Below are 18,530 nucleotides of genomic sequence, written 5' to 3'. Positions count from 1 at the left end.
CAAAATAGTCACAATATTCCAAACTCATACTTTTCCGTGAAATTAGTGATTCTCTAAGCTGGACGTCAACAATATGACTGAGATATAATATTCGTTTGAGATTCTGAGACCATATTTTTTTCATATCACAATCATCAGGTTAACGTTAAACTTAGAATTTAATTTTTTAACGGAAAATGACGAGTTTGGAACATAATGAATAGTCAAATGATAATTTTATAATTTTCAATAGTTAAGGAACTTAACAAAGCAATACTCTATATTCAAAAGATTTTTTTTATAACTTTTAATTAAGGGACTTAATAAAATAATAACTTTTTATAGTTAAGATAATAAAATAAATTAACTGACCCTATTCCCATATATAATAAGGTAAGGAGGAGGTAGGATAGTAGGCTGCCCCCAACGCCAGGTTGAGAGCATCTTCCGTAGAATACCTCCAATTATAAATTGTCAACCATGAGACTCGATCCCATGAACACAAGGTTAAGAACCTTGCGTTCTACCAACTGAGATGGACGGACAATTCAATTAAGATAATAAAATAATATCCTATATATTTACCTGTGATAAAAAGTGAATTCAAGGTTTAAAGGTTGTTTGGTTGAATAGATTAATGGGGAATTAGGTATTAATCCAGAAAGAGGACACTATGTACAAGTTGGTACACTATTTTCTTTTATTGATATGGAGTAAGTATAAAATAGTATATGTTTAAAGATAACTCTGAATAGATATTGAACGTTCACATTTTTGACATTCCTTGTGCTCAAACCTGAAACCTTAAAGAAAAACGAATAATTCTTTTACAACCGAAATCGTTTGATTCGTACATATGATGCACACTAAAATCCTCAGTCAGAGGAGAATTTTAATCCTATTTTTTCTTCTTATTTTTAGTTAACCAACTCGGAAATTCTGGGTTTGTTTTGGACTTGGTAAACGACAGAGGTTGGCACACTATCAATAAGTCATATGTATCTTCTAGAAGATTTAATCAAAGATTGTTGACATGAACATGGTGGAAATATCTTGCATGCTTATCCAATGTAAATGAATAATCTAATGTTTGAAAACAAATAAAAAAACTATATAATAATAAAAATACATTTTGATACCTCAAAATTGTTTAATTCAACATCAGCCCCCACTATATCTAAGACGTGAATGAAAATCGAAGTTACATTTGGAACGTACCTTTTGAAATTTAGGGTCTGTTGCCACTACTTGTGCATCGCATCCTACCCCATTGTTGGCTGTTTGCTTAATCCGATCGACGAACCGTTTCCGAGCCATCTAGTTATTATTCGAATCGTTTCGCCCCATTTCAATACAGTTGAATTAAAATCGCTAGCTTTAACTGTTCCGCCCCCTCCGACTATCGCTTCGGTATCGTACTTGCATGATCTCCCACGGTCGGGGCAGTACGTAACCTGCGTAAAAATTGGCGTATCCGATTTAGAAAATAGGATTATAATGAAGATCACCAGTAATCATTAAAAGCAATTTAAGCCTTCTTCGATATTATGATTATTCAGTCATGAAGCAGAACATCAAATGGAAGGATGTAATTTTCAATAACAAACCTCCAATAACTTAGGCTGTGAAGAGGCATCAAGCATTACATCCACACCATACATGGCCCTAGACTTTGGATCATGCATCTCCGGATGTACTGATGCAGCTGACTCGAAGACGGATCTAATCATGCTTTTTACTCTCTGGTGGATGTCGAGCCATTTAACTGTAACAGACACGTAAATCGTCAATAAAGAAATGACTTAAATATCGCCTCTAGGTTGCCTTCCAAGCCGTGTACATTCGTTTTGTTCAAGGGAAAGGCAATCTGGGTGGGCACAAATTCGGCAAGCACATATACCATGATGCTCCTTCTCAAGCTCTCTAACAAATTCTGGTGTGTTCATGTGATTCAACCTCCGACCGTAGTTCTGCAAATCATAGAATAATTAGATTACAAAGTAAAAATCCGAAGTTAACATTAAACTCCACAAGAACTGCAATGATTCAATGGGAAAGCATAAAATACACTACTCTATTCGAGCTGCCAAAAGAAGCTGCCTACACATACCATAACAGTGAAGTGTGTCTCGTACTCGAAGAGACTATGCTTCTGGAGGGTATACGGGTTGTTTGCCAATCGGACCTGAAATTAACAGGAAAATCTAGATAAGGTATTTTAATAGCAGAAACATATTTAAACAAGAAAATTCCTCTAAAGGAAACTCATTCAATAAATGGCATCTCTGTCAGACAACAGAATGTGCATTACCCAGAAGACATCTGAAAGGAAGATCTCCAAAGGGTTTATACTCCGAACGAGTACAATATAACGAAGATCAAACTTTTTTCATTGAAATAGAGCAGGATGCTCAATGAACTTTTGGCATATTTTTGGACCAGTTTCCATGAGACGAATAATAGCAGATAAATTATCAGTTACAGTTGTATCAATAGTCCGTGCCATGTTCCAAGGTTTTAAGATCCATAGATTGTTGCGCCCATCTCTCTCGCGCAGAAAATAGTCACCGATGAGTTGAGAAAGATGTGTTTCGAGACTATAAGAAGGCTGCATCCATCCAGGAGATCCCTGCGCCTATTGCAAGGAAAGAATAGGCAAATTAAGTGTTACTGTGTTAGTTAACCACAGCAAAGAGAATAGGTTATCTTCGTATCAAGCTTTAAAACTATCGGAAGAAATATGATTGCCATTGAAAAAACAAGCCAGCAGGTTAGTATCGTAATAAGTAAAATAAAAATTTCAATTCTTGAAAACAGGGTCTAGCTGCAACCATTAATATGTAAAATAAGTTAGCAATCTCAACCTTTTGTATGGTATCTGCCAAATGATGTTTCATCACAACACAAGCCTCGAAAGGAAATTGATTTACATATTGTTGATCTGTTATTCCTACGGCTTTTTTCATCTCTTCATCTATCTGCATACTCGTCCATAAAATATCCGCATCCTTCGGCTCATTTGCTGCTAGCAATAACAAGAACAAACTATCTCAGATCAGAAAGAGTACTGAAGCCAACAAATAAAAGCTCGGGTATATTCAATGCGCAGCAGATTTCAATATGCCGCATGAGAATTGACGGTTACTTTCCTTTTAATAAATAAAATGACTTAATTACTTGAAACAAATCTCATCAGATGCATATGTTTCAGAGGAAAAAAGAGTACAAGGCAAAATGAAAACAACTTTGCCCTGCATGGAAAATAGCACATACTGATGACAAATTCTGGTTGTGTCAAAAATTCTTCAACTTGCGGTATGTCGGAGTAAACACATAATGCACTCCCATCACTGCGACGCACCACACCAGGGGAAGAAGAATTCACTGGTAGAGAAGGTAAACTTTTTGATTGCAAGCTTTGAAATGCTTCTCATATTCCTGCATAAAGTGATGCAAATTATTAAGAAACCAAGAAGCAGAGAAGCAGACCACAGTTTAAATGGAAACTGAGGTAATTCCAGCAATAGAATAAAATACTTGGATAAAATAATGCTGAGGCTGTGGAACCAAGCGGTAAGTCTGGCAGAACGCTGCTTGTCCTCCCCAATACCGAAGAGATAATCACGAGTGCACTCATCACCTTTCTTAACATTTTGGATTGGCCATAATATTGAAAAACTGAGAAAGGAAGTTAACATGTGTCATGACTCTGCATGAATGAACCTCAATTGAAAGAGCAGAAAAGTTATACTACAAGAACGGATAGAACGGATAGCACGGATGAACGAATATGTGGAGGCAAGCATACATTTTATACACACTATATAACTAGAAAACAACTGAACACAGTACAAAGTACCTTACTGCTGATGCCAGGTTCCCCTGTGGCATGAAGAGAAAGGGAGCAACTCTGAAATTCGGTTCATCGCTATGCCGCAAAGCTGAACCGAGTTCATCCATAACATACCAGTGTAGGAACTTAAATATTTTTCATGATAATTGAATATAATGAATCCAGAAAACATCTTAGAAGTGATGATTGCAAGCAGATGCTTGTGGCTTTTAATGTTTAAGCCTAGACAAATACTGATGATTGCTTCCAAGAATTCAATAAATGATAAAAAAATTGTCGGAGGTATAGATGCAAGTAAAAATATCAATGTAAAAGTACATACCACACAGGAGTTTCATCGAGCTTTTCCTCATCTGCAAGTCTATAAGTCATTAAATATAACCACATTGCATTAAGAACACGATCGACAAGAGGTTCCTCGGCAGTCCTTTCAGGCAGACGAGGCTGAAGCATTGAATCAACAACATGCTTTTCAGCTTCTAAGATTTTGGATGCATCAACACCGTTCAGCAAGGAAAGAGCGGGAAGAGATTCAAGGATTTCCACAGCACTATCTCCAAGTGGGCCAGGTATATCCACCTGTAAGAACAATTGATATAAGAGGAAATAAAACCTTCCAACGGCTTCAAACCTTTCGTAGCATCAAAGCGACGTTTTCCAACATACATACCTCTAAAGATTGTAGGGAATAAAAGGCCCTCAAGAGTCCAAACAAATCACTGACTGAATTTTCTTCAATCGGATTGCCTCGAATGTTCAAATAAGAAAGATTCGGCATCTCAAAAGGTGAAAAAGCCTGAAAAAAGAAAAGAAAAGCAGAACTATCTCACATCTTATTTCCACATTATGATTAAGTTTGGAAACAAAAGGGAAAACACGAAGTATATTACACCTTATTGATCAGATTATGAATGCCTCTATTCGAAAGATCAAGTGAGGTCACACTTTGCAAAGGAAGGTCTCCCAGATGACCGCTTCCAGGATTATCCTTCCCATACACATCAGCAGAAAACCCCAATGCCCACGCACCGAAATTGCGGGTAAAACTAGAGTTATAGATTTCTAGTTTGGGACATTCTCGAAGAATTGCATCTTCCATACCACAATCACTATAAACAGAAACAGATACTCAACACAAACCCAATTAACAGCAACTTAAAACAGTTTAATCTTCAATTGTGAACAAGAAAAAACCTTTTCTCAATAACTGGGTTATTGTTCAACCAAGGACCCTTTAAATTCTTAAACTTAGTAACTTCGTCGACAATTTTCTCCCGGTTTTCGAGCTTGTTCCCGAACAAGCTGAGAGCCAACAAATCCTGCAAACAAAACAGAACAAATACATAAGTCAAAGGAGATTTCACACAGAAACGTGAGAATATGTAAAATGAGATAAAATGGTGGTTTAAAAACCGGAAATTTAGTGGATAAATCGAGAGAAAGGAGAATGGTGTCGTCAAGTTCAAGCTCCTCTAGCTCCAACCATCTCACGAATCCATCTCCACTCTCTTCCGCATATCGAATTACGGTCTCCAAAGCTTCCTCAACCGTCATTCTCCCGCCAGTTTCAACGGCCTGTTCTAAACCGCCGTCATCGTCATCGCCTTCCACGCACATTAAAGCAGCCATCCTCTGCACCAGCCCCGGAACCTCCAGCAACTGCAAACCAGTTCATTGAGGTTGTGCACAAATGCTGTCACCACAGCTCGTATAAACCCTCATGGGGCACCGAACATTAGTTCAGTATTCGTCCCGAAGGACTGCTATATATGTCCCCGTAGGACCACTACGTCCCGAAGGACTACGTCCCGAAGAACTACGTCCCGAAGGACTCAGAACCCTCGACTCTTGGCATGCCAACTATACATATAGCTCTCGTATCATATACTAGGCATTATGATGATACATTTCTCACTTGTTCTTTCTCTTCTGTCACATACCACATGTATGTGTAACCATGTATTTCATATCATATCAGTATCCATTTTGCATATTCATATGTCATTTCATATATTCACATAGTTTTTTCTCATTTCACATGGTCATGTCTCATAGCATAATCATGTATGCATGTATATCATGTAACATTTATAATAATCTATACACATTTCATGTATTCATGCACATATAAAAATCATGAAATCAAATAACAATTTAGGAGTCACTTCTACCGATAACTCCATCACTGGCTCATCGCAAGCCAATGTTCGTTCAATATATAAGTACAATAAAAATTGCACTCACCTTAGCCTTGTTTGATTTGAATCAATTCTAATCCTTTGATTATTTCCAGAACTTGTTTAGGCTCAATATCTACATAAATAACATTTCAAAACAACTATCAGAAGCCTAAACCTTAAACTTGATGTTAACAACTTAAGCCAGATTATTGAACCTATTTCATTTTTCCTTTAGGGGGAATCGATTCCCCTGAGGAATCGATACCCCTGGACATTCTGGAAAAAATTCGTCCAAGAGGGGGAATCGATTCCCTTCATAGGGTATCGGTTCCCTCTACCAGAATTGGTATTTTAACCCCCGAAAATCATAAATTCTTCACTTAATTCTTCTATTTAAACCCCTATCATGTCATTAAATTCAACTACCATCACTTAAACCAACTTATATCCATGAAAATCATCTATAACTTCAAAATCCTATCCTTCATATGAAATTCAGAATCATACTCAATTTCAATATGTTCTAAATACAATTCTAACACTTCATATTCCTTAATTAGATGATGACAAGTCAAATTTAACTTTAATTCAACTTATCAACTCTTTTCCATGATTTCATATAAAAACTCATTTTCTTTAATCTCTTATAACTTCTCATCTTTTAATTATAAGACAACTTAAGCTTTCCTTAAGCTTAGTTATCATCTAATGATCAAAACCTAATCTTTAATTTAACAAATAACCAACAATTTAGAAAACCTTACCTTTGCCCTACACGTTGGAGAAGAAAGGAAGAAGAAAGAGTTTTCAGAAACTCTTTCCCCAACTCACGTTTATCTCTTAATAAAGAGATAAAAATATCTTTCATGCTAAATGACATTTTGCCCTTTAATTCCTTTGATAATTACTAATAATTTCAGGAAATATTTCCGAACAATCATTGGACTGTACAAATCCTACTTAAATCACCAAACTCTGAAATTTTACAATTTAGTCACTAACCCGTATTTTGGGATGTTACACAACCTTAATTTTTTAATTAAGTATAATCACCCAACTATGATTACTTAATTGATGATTCTTTATTATTGTTGAACAATTTTTTCTCATTATTAAAGTTTATTCTTTTTGAGTGATTTTAGTGATGAAAAATATTATTATAAATATTAAATTTAAACATTTATATATATATGGTTTTATATAAATAAATGTTACTATGTAATCATCTGAGATTTTTTAAATAAAAATTAACCTTTTAGTTTTGGGCCTCGAAAGTTTGAGTCAAGGTGGCCCAGGTATTTTTGAGCTTTTCCCCGTTCTTTTCGTATAGGATGAGTATGATCGAGTTTCCTATCATCCGTTGTGACCTGAAATTATACACCTCCCACACAACTCGAATTTGACATGTATTTTGAGGTAAAATCCGAATAGGAGAAAATGGAAATAAAAACAACTATTGACACACGAAGCAGTCAACAAAAATCCAAGGACGACGATCTCTACAAGACTACAAGGAAGTCTTACTCCGTCCTCTTTCTTTCTTTCTTAATTCCTACACGGCCAAATATCTCTATCCAATCTTATTTGCTCCCTCTCTTTTGTTCTTTCTTCCATTTTACAATTTTCAACATCAAAGAAAGAAGGAATTTTCCATCAGGATAAGGCTTCCCCATCTTCATTTATTCGATTCAGTATTCAACAATCTCAGTTTCTTGTAATATATATAGAAGAATTCAAAGTAACCCTCTCTTTTTTTCTCTCTCTACCTTTTGTCAACAATGGAGGAAATATAGCCTCCCCATGTGCACTTCACCAGATAATTGATATACTCGCTGCTTTTACTAACTCCCTTTGCTTCATCTGCTGCTTTCGTTTCCTCAGACGGTGTCGTTTTTTTTCGAAATGAATGTGAATCTAGTTCGATCAGATCCTCTGTGTTTATCCACGGGATGGAGCGTATCTCGGTCCACGATTCGGCGGAGGATCCGGGGAGGTTTTCGTCGGAGAGGATAGAGAAGAATGATTTGGGGTCTAGTAGTTCGTCGTCGATCGGAAGGAACAGTGATGTTTCCGGTGAATCATCATCGGACGGTGAAGGTTCAGCGGGGGCTGAAGTGGAAAGCCAGCTTAAAGAACCCTTGGATTCCATGGATGTTCTAGTGGATGCTTTGCATATGAGTATTTTTTTAAGAAATAAGGACTTATTCTTTATGGGTTTTGATCCAGTATTGAATCTCTGTTGATGGATTATATTAAAATTATGTAAGAAAGTTTAGGGGAATGTTTAGGGTTTATTGTGAGATTTATTAAGCTTAGCGATAAACTGCTTGAAATTGCATGCTTTGTTAATCTAATGTTGTTAAGCATCCCAGATAGTGTAAATTCATCTTTGAAGATTAAGAGCTCCTATTTTTCCTAGTAAGCATTGCTTGGATCTCGGGAAAATGTTTCCGAGAAGGATTTCTGTGATTTTGTACATTTTGGTGCTTCAATTTCTTATTGTTGTACTTTTGCTTATTTCAGAAGAGGCATATCCAACTTTTATGCTGGCAGATCAAAGTCCTTCACTAGTCTAGCCGATGCAGCTGCCGCGCCGTCCGTTAAAGATTTCGCCAAGCCGGAGGATCTTTATAACAGAAACGCAAGAACTTATTAGCTCTTGGTTCTTTTCTGGGGAAAATCGCAACCGAAGTTCAATGGCTCTTCGAGCTATTGCGAGCACCTCCGACTTCAACTCGATCTCATCATCACCGTCCAGCGCCTTCCACCTCTGCATCCACAGTATAAAAACCAACTGCCATTAGATCATCGCCGACTTCTCGACCGATCCCTCCTTGTGATCTTTCTCCTTATCTGATCTACAGTATGCTGGTTCTTCAACTCCTCACATAGCTGGTTTGGCTGTTCATAGTGGCAACGATGACAACAAACCGTGTTGACTCAACCGAAGTTTCCGCATTCAAAATTATGAAACTGGAAATACCCGAATGGAACTGGTCTTCGAGAATGAAGACCGTCACCTCCCCGTTTCGTACTTTGATCAAATGGTTTAACTTGTAGTTACAGGTGTTCCATGGCCATGCATTTTGAGAAGTAATCCTTGCAGCTGTACTGTATTTTCCATTTCTCTTGTCTGCTTTGAGGTAATAATGAGAATGCTATGTTGTATAGTACAAGAACTAAAATACATTCTCTTCCTATGCAGCCACCGTTGACCGCTTTCTTATTTCTCGGTGATATTGATACCGGTTCCCGGATCGGAGTCTCTATGTTACTGCGGTTATGGTTATAGTACAATGATCAGTGCTTTAGAGTGGCTTGAATCTTGATTGATTTCCCGGAATTCTTAGTCAAGGTCATCCTATGGATCTTGATCTTTGTCAATTGTGTGGTTAAATTGACCTTTTCCCCCTTTTGTAGTATTAAATTATAAATAGATATATTCATGGGTAAACTACCTCCTGTCATTAACTTTAGGGTGTATTTGGTTGCGTTCGGTTCACAGATGTTGGACTATTTTTGGAAATAATATTATCAGAATGTAATATTATTTCGAGAATGTTGTATTACCTTATTTGGTTTGTTTATCAAATGTTAGAAGGTTTTTTTTTTTCCACCCATTTAATTGTAGTTAAAGATAATCATTTTTTTTTGTGTCTTTTGTGACCACCTTAATAAGATGGCGTAGAACTTTGGATAGTTTCGTCAATTTTGAGTGTGTTTTATAAAAAAAAAATCAATCTAAGAGAAGAAGAGAAATAAGATTATAGAATGTTTTGATATCAATTTTTTACGAGTGACTACCAATGATGAATTTCATTAACCGACAACGATAATAAGAGGGTTGATGATTGTCAGCATGGATAAAAAATATACAAAATGAAATCCAGTGTTTAAAAATAAAATATTTTAAAGTGTAATGACAAAATTGATATATAAAATAAAGCTAACAAAATGAAAAAGAATGGTCGTTAAAGATTTAATGACTTAACACTTGCATAAAAATTAAAATATTTTAAAATTTATAATAAAATTAAGGGTGAATTACACGTTTAGTGCAATACTCTAAATTTTGACTAGTGACTAAAATGTAAGTTTTAAAAATTTGATGGTTAAGTATAAATTTGTAAAAGTTTAGAGACCAAAAATATAATTTAAAAGTTATATTTTAACCCGTAAATGAACAATTAGCATAACAAGAACTCTCGCGGTAATCAGATTTTTGATACGAGATTTATTTAAATGCTATAAAGTAATAAAATTTGGTATAAAATCGGTAAACGGATCTAGTCACAATTTCACGAAAATTTGAACGATGTTAGTTTAAGGGAAAATGTTATTTCCATTTTTAGATTTGAGAAATTTAGCTCATATTGGTGTAATTTTCAGATTTGAACAATTTTAGATTTGAGAAAGTTCAGTTTTGGTTCAGTTCTACAATGCCTCCATCAACGATTTCCAAACTAAGCTTGTGCTGAAGCCTTTTATCCCCTGAACGGAGGTGGAAGTTTGCTTATGAACCTTTACATCAAGACGTTCGACTTCTTTCGAAGAAGATTCCTGTTATAAACTTTCTTATCTCCAGTGGTTCACTGTGATTTTTTTTTTTTTGGGATAATTTGGTTTACTGTGATTTATCTTTTTGGAAGATGAACTTTTCTAGTAGTGATGGAACGTAGGAGTCTATTCCCTGTGCATTGCTTGCCTATATTTTCGAAATAGGTTGGGGTAAGCCATAATTTCAATGAATGCAACTGGATGGAAATGGAAGCTCACCACCTGTTTGGGGAGACGGGGTTTCTCGGATTCGGAATAAGACGACACTTGGCTTGGTTCCCGGCCTGGATTTTCGATTCGGGTGGAGGTCCGTTTATGTTCTACCGGAAGCTACAGGGTAAGTTCCTTGATATTCTTTGGACATTGTATTTAAGAATGTTATGTGACAATGGAGGAAGCCCTAAGCTCATGTCTTTGATGTTAGTTTTCGGAATCGTGCCCTATAATTTCTTGAATATTTTGCTGGTTGTTTCCTTGATGTTGTATCCCAAGGGAACTGCAAGTCAATAGCTATCGACCTGCTGATGATATAATTTTTATTGAAAATGTGTTATTGTTGTGCTTCTTCTTTGTTTCTTTGGAATTTATTATTCACTGATTCCATATGTTCCTTCTTTTACCAGTGATGATTATTTGTAGCTTACCATTAGTATCTTGAATTTAACAGAGCTCTGGGTACCGACGAACCATTGTTCAACTTGAACTCGGGGCGGTTGCAAGCATCGTTAGATAGAGTTGAGGCCATTGTGACTCATTTGTCTGATAGGTCGTGATCAGTTGTCAACACATCAGGTACGATTATCTCGAGACCTTCTTCGGAGCATTTAAGACCTTCCTCATGGTCTCCTCCATCTCCCTCTCTCCTCATTTGTAGGTTTCTACTCTCAGTTAACACGCCTCTGCTTCATAACCCACGTTTCTCTTCTCGTCGCCTCGTTGATCGGCCAAGTTCTCGGCATACTGTCATTGTTAACCAGAGAGAAATCGAGCATATCGATGCTGAAAACCACGTTGGAAGTTAAAGAAGCGAAGCTGTTTGCGAGGGTGGAGTGTGGGGTTTTCATCGCGATGTCGGTGATGCAATTGCTGGTTTTGGCGCTGTCCTTCGCGGTGCATCATTGTTGGGTGAGGGAATACGGAGGGTTAGAAGCCGAGAGAGAGTCGACCGCTAAGAAACGGAGCAGGAGGTTGCAGAGAGTGCAAGAGTAATCGATGGCGAATGCAGCGAGGAACGCCGAGTTAAAGCTAAGGACTTTGATGAGAAGATGAAGAGCAAGTGTTGCCAGTGGGGTGAAAACTGATTTTGAGGGCTGAGAGGAATACATGTACTTGTGTTGGTTTCTTGCTCCGGGCCACTGCTGTGGTGGCGCCATTGGAGTTGTTGTGAAGAACCTACCTGGTTTTTAGAATTTGCTATTTCAAAATCAAGCGTGTAACGATATCGTTGATTTTTCTTCGAATCAGATCGAATGCAAGTTTTTATCTTAAAAATCGAGTTGAATTTTAGATCGAATGCAAGTTTCTATCTTAAAAATTGAGTTAATTTCTTATAAGATGAAACTTTATAAAATAATAATTCATCAAATAATAAATAATAGACCCGCCAATCAATTTAAATACAAGTTTTAATCTTAAAAATCGGGTTGAATTTTTCATCGATAAAACTTTTTAAAGTCTGATTCAAATCAAATAATGAAGGGTAATTTATGTGTTTTGTATCTACATTATTAGTTTTGGTCAATTTTAGTATTTAAACTTTTAATTTTTTAAAATCATACTTAAAATTTTATTTTTATTTTAGTATCATGCATTTAAAAATTTTAGTTTTTGTTTTATTTTAATATTAACGTACAAAATTTAATAAATTTTGAAAAAATTAAAAGTTTAGATATTAAAACAGATAGTTTAAATACTAACATATTAAATTTTTAATAGTGGAGTTTTAAATGAGATGAAAATCAAATTTTAAGTATGATTTTAAAAATATTAAAAATTTAAATAGTAAACTAAATTAAAAACTGGAATAAAAAAGAAAAATAATAAAACCCGCCAATCAATTGGAGCCTTTAACTTAATGCCGCATCACAATTCATACACGTGTCAAAATCTCAACCCACATGCACTATTTTGTCTTATCCACTCTTTGAATGGGCCCCACTATTTCGCACCCAACTCGCGTCGTCGTCTTCGGTTCCTTCTTTATTGCTTTTACTAATATTTTTCACATTTTTTTACCCAATTTTCAAATAAACAAGGAAAACACCATCTATATTTTCCGGGAAAGTTTAGTTTTCCGGGAAAACTTTTAGCTCTGCCGCCATGTCAACCGTCTCGGCTTACAGAACTGAATTCCTGACTTTCTCTACTCATGGATCCATCCCCTGCCACAAACTTAAAAGACTCTCCTTTTCTCCCACCGTGTGAGTTATATATATATATATATTGGATTTTCAGTTCTTTTGGGGGGGAAATGTACTTTTTAGATATTTAATGACTTCTTTTGGATAATTGATTAGGAGAATGGATTCTAAATCATTCGAAAAGGTGAAAAAGGAAGAACCTTCGATACAGCTGCAAACGTCGTCAATTCCTCAACTTGAAAACCCGAGGCCCTCTATTCTCAGGTTTGATCGGCTGCAACCGTCGGATCAGGAGCTGCTTCAAGATCACAGATTAGAATTCGGAAGATTCGTCGCAAGAGAGGCTGTTCTTGATGAAGAATTCTGGGTATACCCTTTTTTAACTTTTTTTTTTACTTCCTTTTTATTTGATCAAATTGTCCCTTTCGATGCTGATGAAAATTATGTTTTGATTTGTGTAATAGACAGCGGCATGGCTGAGAGCAGAAAGTCACTGGGAGGATCGACCAGGTGAAAGGTAAGGATTAAATTTCTTCAAGTAAATGGGAATAATACCCCACTCCCTTTTTTGTACTTATCTACAGAAATTAACCATTGAGTCCTAATTTGATAGCTATTTATGATATAGAGATAGTGATGCAGAGGAGTTGCCCTTTTCTGCAAAGAAACAAAATTCTGACCTAATTGTGGAAATATTTAGTTGGTGCGAGTTAATTGTTTCAAAGTTTTACTGTTGAAACTCTATTAAGATGTTGCTATTAATATGTTGACAATGGATTTGACTCAATTCCCACTCCTCTTAACGAATTCAGCATCCTATGCTTTCTTCTTTTGCTGATGTGTGTACGTCGATACTCCTGATTTTTGGTATTCCTTGATTATATAGATACGTCGATAGCTTCAAAAGGCAGTTTGCTGAGCAGGTAGGAGATATTTGTCTTCTCTTAATTGCTTGAAACTTGGCCACATGTATGCTGAGACAGTTTCCTTACCTTGTAGGAGTTCAATGCCATAAAAAGGCGATACAGCGGCCAACATGGACGGACATATACGTGTGTCACGGTTGATGTTCTTACAGGACATCTTTTCCCAGATTCTTATTGCTTTTTATGTGTTTGTTATGTTTGTTGGGGTGAGGATTATGAATCTCTATTTCAATTCAGTTGATGCATAAAGCTCCTGTGTTATGTTGTCATTTTCTTTAGATGGAGTGTCTTAAACACTACTTCTATATCGAATTATCAGGTTAGGAAGGAGGAGAGGAATGTCAAGCGTACGGTGCTGAAAAGTGTGGTCGGAACCCTTGATTTCAGCTTTAGGCATTTGTTGCATGGAGAGTCTTTTCCCGGGGTACGGTGCACATTCTTTTTATTCAAACTGCTATCTTCTTTCATTGTTCTAGGTAAATAGGTTATGTGTTAAGAGAATTGGGAATTTAAACTCTTGCAGGAACGTGAAAAGCATACGTTCTGCGGCATCAGCAGGACAAATCTGAATAGATGTTTATGTTTCCAACTTATGTGGCGAAATCAGCCCGTCGACAGAGCATTGCTAGCAATATGTTGTATTTTGTTATTGAATCGGCGAGATCAAAGGGTAGAAAATTACAAACTTTTCCTTTAGATGCACCTCATCCGATGCAACCAGCAGGAAAAATTCCCTTTCTAAGTTGGTCATTTGGTCGCAGGTGTGGAACCAGTTTACGTGCATGTTCATAGAGACAACGAACCTGCTCTTGAACTGTACGAAAAGATTGGTTTCGAGGTAATACCATTATAATCCGCTCGGATTTTACTCTCTAATTTCGTTTCGTGCTCTTTGGGTTTTCACATGAGGCTGATATATACATTCTGCATTCATCGTCAGATTGTCGAAATTGCAAACTCTCAATTGTTAAAGCAGCAGATGTACTTGCTTTGTTTTAGGACACAAATTTCCTGTTGAAACACAAATCCAGGATTTCGTTTTTTTCTCTTTTTGAATGAAAGAAAGAAACCCTTTACATACAGCTTTGTAATCCTGTGAGGCTTTTGAATGATTGAAAATGGGGAAATATTAGGATTCAGTCCCCCAAGAATGTAATCCCTGCCATTACTGCTCAGGGGAGTTCACGTGTGCTTGTTTCCAAATTGTAAATGCCATGGATTTCTTTCATGCTTATTCTTTGATGTTAGAAGTACAGTGGGATTTCATTTAAGCGTTAGCAACAAGCAGTAGGGGCATTCGTAGCCCTTGGCCTACTTAGCCCGGTGAGGGGTAATGTTAACGCATGCGTCTGAAACTAGTTATTACATAAGTCGCAACATAACCATCCTCGTGTGATTCACGTCCTCCACATGCACCACATGCCTTCTCCGATGATACCCTTTCTTTACCCTTGCTCCTACTTGATGATTTACTACTTGCAGCTTGTACGATGACATCAAAAAGTTCTTCCCATTTTCTCTTACGTACGCAAGTATTCTTTTGAACCTACTTAAAAGCGAGAAAAATCGAGTTTGATCCTCTTTTACTTTCATCTCTGTTTGTCCAAAACATAATATATCCTTCATCTTCTTCTTTACACCTACAAAACAATGGTCGAAAAACCAGTCAAATCACTTGGTCTGCTTTCCCATGATGCTGCAATAGGGGCATTCGTAGCCCTTCGCTTGCTTAGCCTCTTGAGGGGTAATGTTAACGCATACGTCATGAAACCAGTGATTACACGTGTCACAACATATCCAGTCCACATGTGATTCACGTCCTCCACATGCACCACATACCTCATACCATGATACACTTTCTTTACCCTGTGCTTTCTTGCTCCTGGTTGAGGATTTACTACCTCCCTGTATAAACATCTGGTTTTGCTCATCCATTAATAAGCCAACACATGATTTTTTTTAAAAGCATTACAATGTCCTACTTACAGCTTGTGCACTTGGCTTGAATCTCTTGCTGCTAGGGTTACAATCCGATGGCTTTTCCTTTGCCTTTTCACTGACAATATCAAACAATGTAGGTAGATCATTGATCAATGTGAAGAGACGATTCCTTCAAAAGAAAAAAGGAGAACAGGATAGCTTTTAAACAAGATTGTTCCTGAATATAAACGAACCAAACACTTCTATTCATGTTCGTGAATATAAGTGGTAGGAGAGGGGGGAAAGTTTTACCTGTCAGCTTTACTGAAAGTACAGTTACGGGCACCAAGAAAGAAAGCCACTGCTATCAGCCATGAATCACTTGCAGCGGTAACAAAAAGCAACCATTCATTTCCAGGCATCTCATCTCTTACATAGTTAATACCTGTAAAAGGTTCCGGAAAATCTGCAGGTACCAGCTCAACAGGTGGCTTAACTTCCCATTTCCCATCTGCAAGTCCATACAAGAACAGGTCCTCCCCGTTATCTGGAAAAAAAACCAAGGAAAAAAGAATACAGCATTGCCTTGTAAAGAAAGCAACGGGCAGTTTAACTTCATAATTACGTCCAAGAATCATCAGGTAACAAAGAGAAGAAGCTCTTACTAGGATCGCATTGCTTATGAAATTCTTTAAAATCTACGCCAAGACAACAGAAAGAATGGGAATTAGAATGAGAAAAGGATTAATGGATTATAAAGAAAGGGAAAGATTGAAGGAAGATGAGAGAGACCGGTGGTTAAGGCTTTGATCAAAGCTTGACGGCGGCCTCGGAAGTTCAAAAAGACGGCGTCCAATCTTCTGGTGTTGCGTTGTTCTTGAGTATTGGTTCACTCCATTTACGTACAGATTGATTCACACCAGTGATTTAGGAGAAATATGTAGTACGTGTTACTTTTCTTTCTTTATAAACCACGGAGAGTCGTGAAGTCATGAACTATATATATAGTGATAAACGGCTGGAGGTCTCATTCGAGAGCAGTCTGGTTCTTACGAGCCATTGATCTTTTAATGTACTTTCATCTTCATCACTCTCCTCTATTGTTTAACTCTTTGATGTCACGACGACATGAATTTTCTTTCTAGTTATCTGGGAAAACCTAAAGCTGACATCAAAAAGTTCTTCCCATTTATAACAAGAACATATACCCTGCGGATTCAAACCTGAAATCTTTAGAAATAATAACACTCTTTTACCATTGAAGTCGTTTAATAGATTTATATAGTTATCTTTTACAAGGAGTAAAAACAATACTCAGCCAATGAATCAAATATATCGGATTAAAACATCCGAACTCGATGCTGTGTCCGCTCTGTTTTGATATATTTGGACGAAATGAAGGTCTATTTATTTATCCATGTATCCGACACAAGAACATTTTATGACTAATCATTTAGTTGTACGCATGATTCATGGTCTTATACCGTTTAAGTTTCTTTGTTATGGACCTGAGTGTTATCATTTTCCTTGATGCATATCCACAATCTGACTTTTTCAACAAATTGATGCAGAAAAGGTTTCAGAATCCTCTTTATGATATTAACAAAACTATGAACAAAGAACACAATTCAGGCCACCAATATGTTGAACCAACAGGGCAGCACCCCCATTAATACTACTAAATTTCCCTCAGAAAATCATATGATATTGATATGTATACGGTCCTTAACATGATGCGGGTATTGGTTTCTTGTGGCTGCAAGAGGGGCATTTTTAAACCTCCTCGGCCGATGCCTTTGCTTGCTCGGTGGTGCCGCTCGAGGATTGAGCAGATTCAGACCCTCCCTGTGTAAATGGCAACAAACATGTTCAAAGTCTAACCCTACTCATCCAACTGGTAACAGTAAGGATCATGAACAGACGATCAGTTGATATGGAACTCTTGCTGATTGGATTATCAGAATTCGATGACTTATCCACAATACCAGGTAGGGAGAGCATTCATAATCGTGAACAGACGATCCCTGCATCAAAAGATAATGCTTTTTGGAGTCTTGGGACATGACATGAAGATTCCCAGCAGCATAAATAAATATTACCTTTCAGCTCGATTAAAAGAACGCTCAGAAGCAAGAAAGAAAGACGCAGCTAGTAACCATGAATCACATGCAGCAGCAACTTTACGCATGGATATTTATCCAACAAATCTCTGCGAATGTAGAAACCCCATGTAGGGTTTGGTATCACTGGAGGTTTATGGGGAGCAAGTTTAACTTCCCATCGTCCATCTTCAAGTCCAAACAAGCAAAGATCGACGCCCTTCACTGGACAAGAAACACAAACTCGGAAAATAATTATACCACAACTCAAAGAAACAGTCTTGACGTCCAGGAATCATTCAAGCGGCAAGGAAGAGAAGAAGATCTTACCAGGATCGCATTGCTTATAGAATTCTTCAGAGTCTGCTCCAAGAAAAAGGAAAGAATGGGAATTAGAATGCGAAAGAGATTATTAATAGGTTTTAAAGAAAAGGAAAAGCCTAAAGAAAGAAGAGAGAGCGGTGGTTTAAGACTTTGACCAAAGCTTCATGGCGGCCTTGGAAATCCCTAAAGACGGCGTCCACTGCTGTGGTGTTGTCTTGTTCTTGATCTTGAGCATTACTTCCCTCTAGTTACTTAGAGATTGATTCACACCACTGATATAGGAGAAATATGTATTGCAGTAATTTTTCTTTCTTGGAAAATCACATAGAGTC

The 18,530-nt window shown here is 37.0% G+C and overlaps 1 protein-coding gene and 2 pseudogenes across 1 annotated transcript; 1 reads left to right on the top strand and 2 right to left on the bottom strand.

Moving 5' to 3' along the window:
* Positions 1–1,226: 1,226 nt before the first annotated feature.
* LOC120183563 lies at positions 1,227–8,161 on the bottom strand (annotated as a pseudogene).
* A 4,640-nt stretch (positions 8,162–12,801) lies between these two features.
* LOC120183663 lies at positions 12,802–14,916 on the top strand (annotated as a pseudogene).
* Positions 14,917–15,526: 610 nt separating this feature from the next.
* LOC120183562 (PHD finger protein ALFIN-LIKE 3-like) lies at positions 15,527–17,963 on the bottom strand. The gene is made up of 5 exons (XM_039188244.1): positions 17,875–17,963; positions 17,496–17,620; positions 16,088–16,322; positions 15,842–15,965; positions 15,527–15,760 (listed from the first exon to the last, which is right to left on the bottom strand). Exons 1-5 carry the CDS (start codon positions 17,961–17,963, stop codon positions 15,527–15,529), a joined length of 807 nt encoding a protein of 268 aa, XP_039044175.1.
* Between the last annotated feature and the right edge of the window lie 567 nt (positions 17,964–18,530).

This window comes from Hibiscus syriacus, unplaced genomic scaffold (assembly GCF_006381635.1).
Source record: "Hibiscus syriacus cultivar Baekdansim isolate YM2019G1 unplaced genomic scaffold, ASM638163v2 tig00112800_pilon, whole genome shotgun sequence".
Lineage (NCBI taxonomy): Eukaryota > Viridiplantae > Streptophyta > Magnoliopsida > Malvales > Malvaceae > Hibiscus > Hibiscus syriacus.
This window is presented reverse-complemented; position numbering and strand designations above follow the sequence as displayed.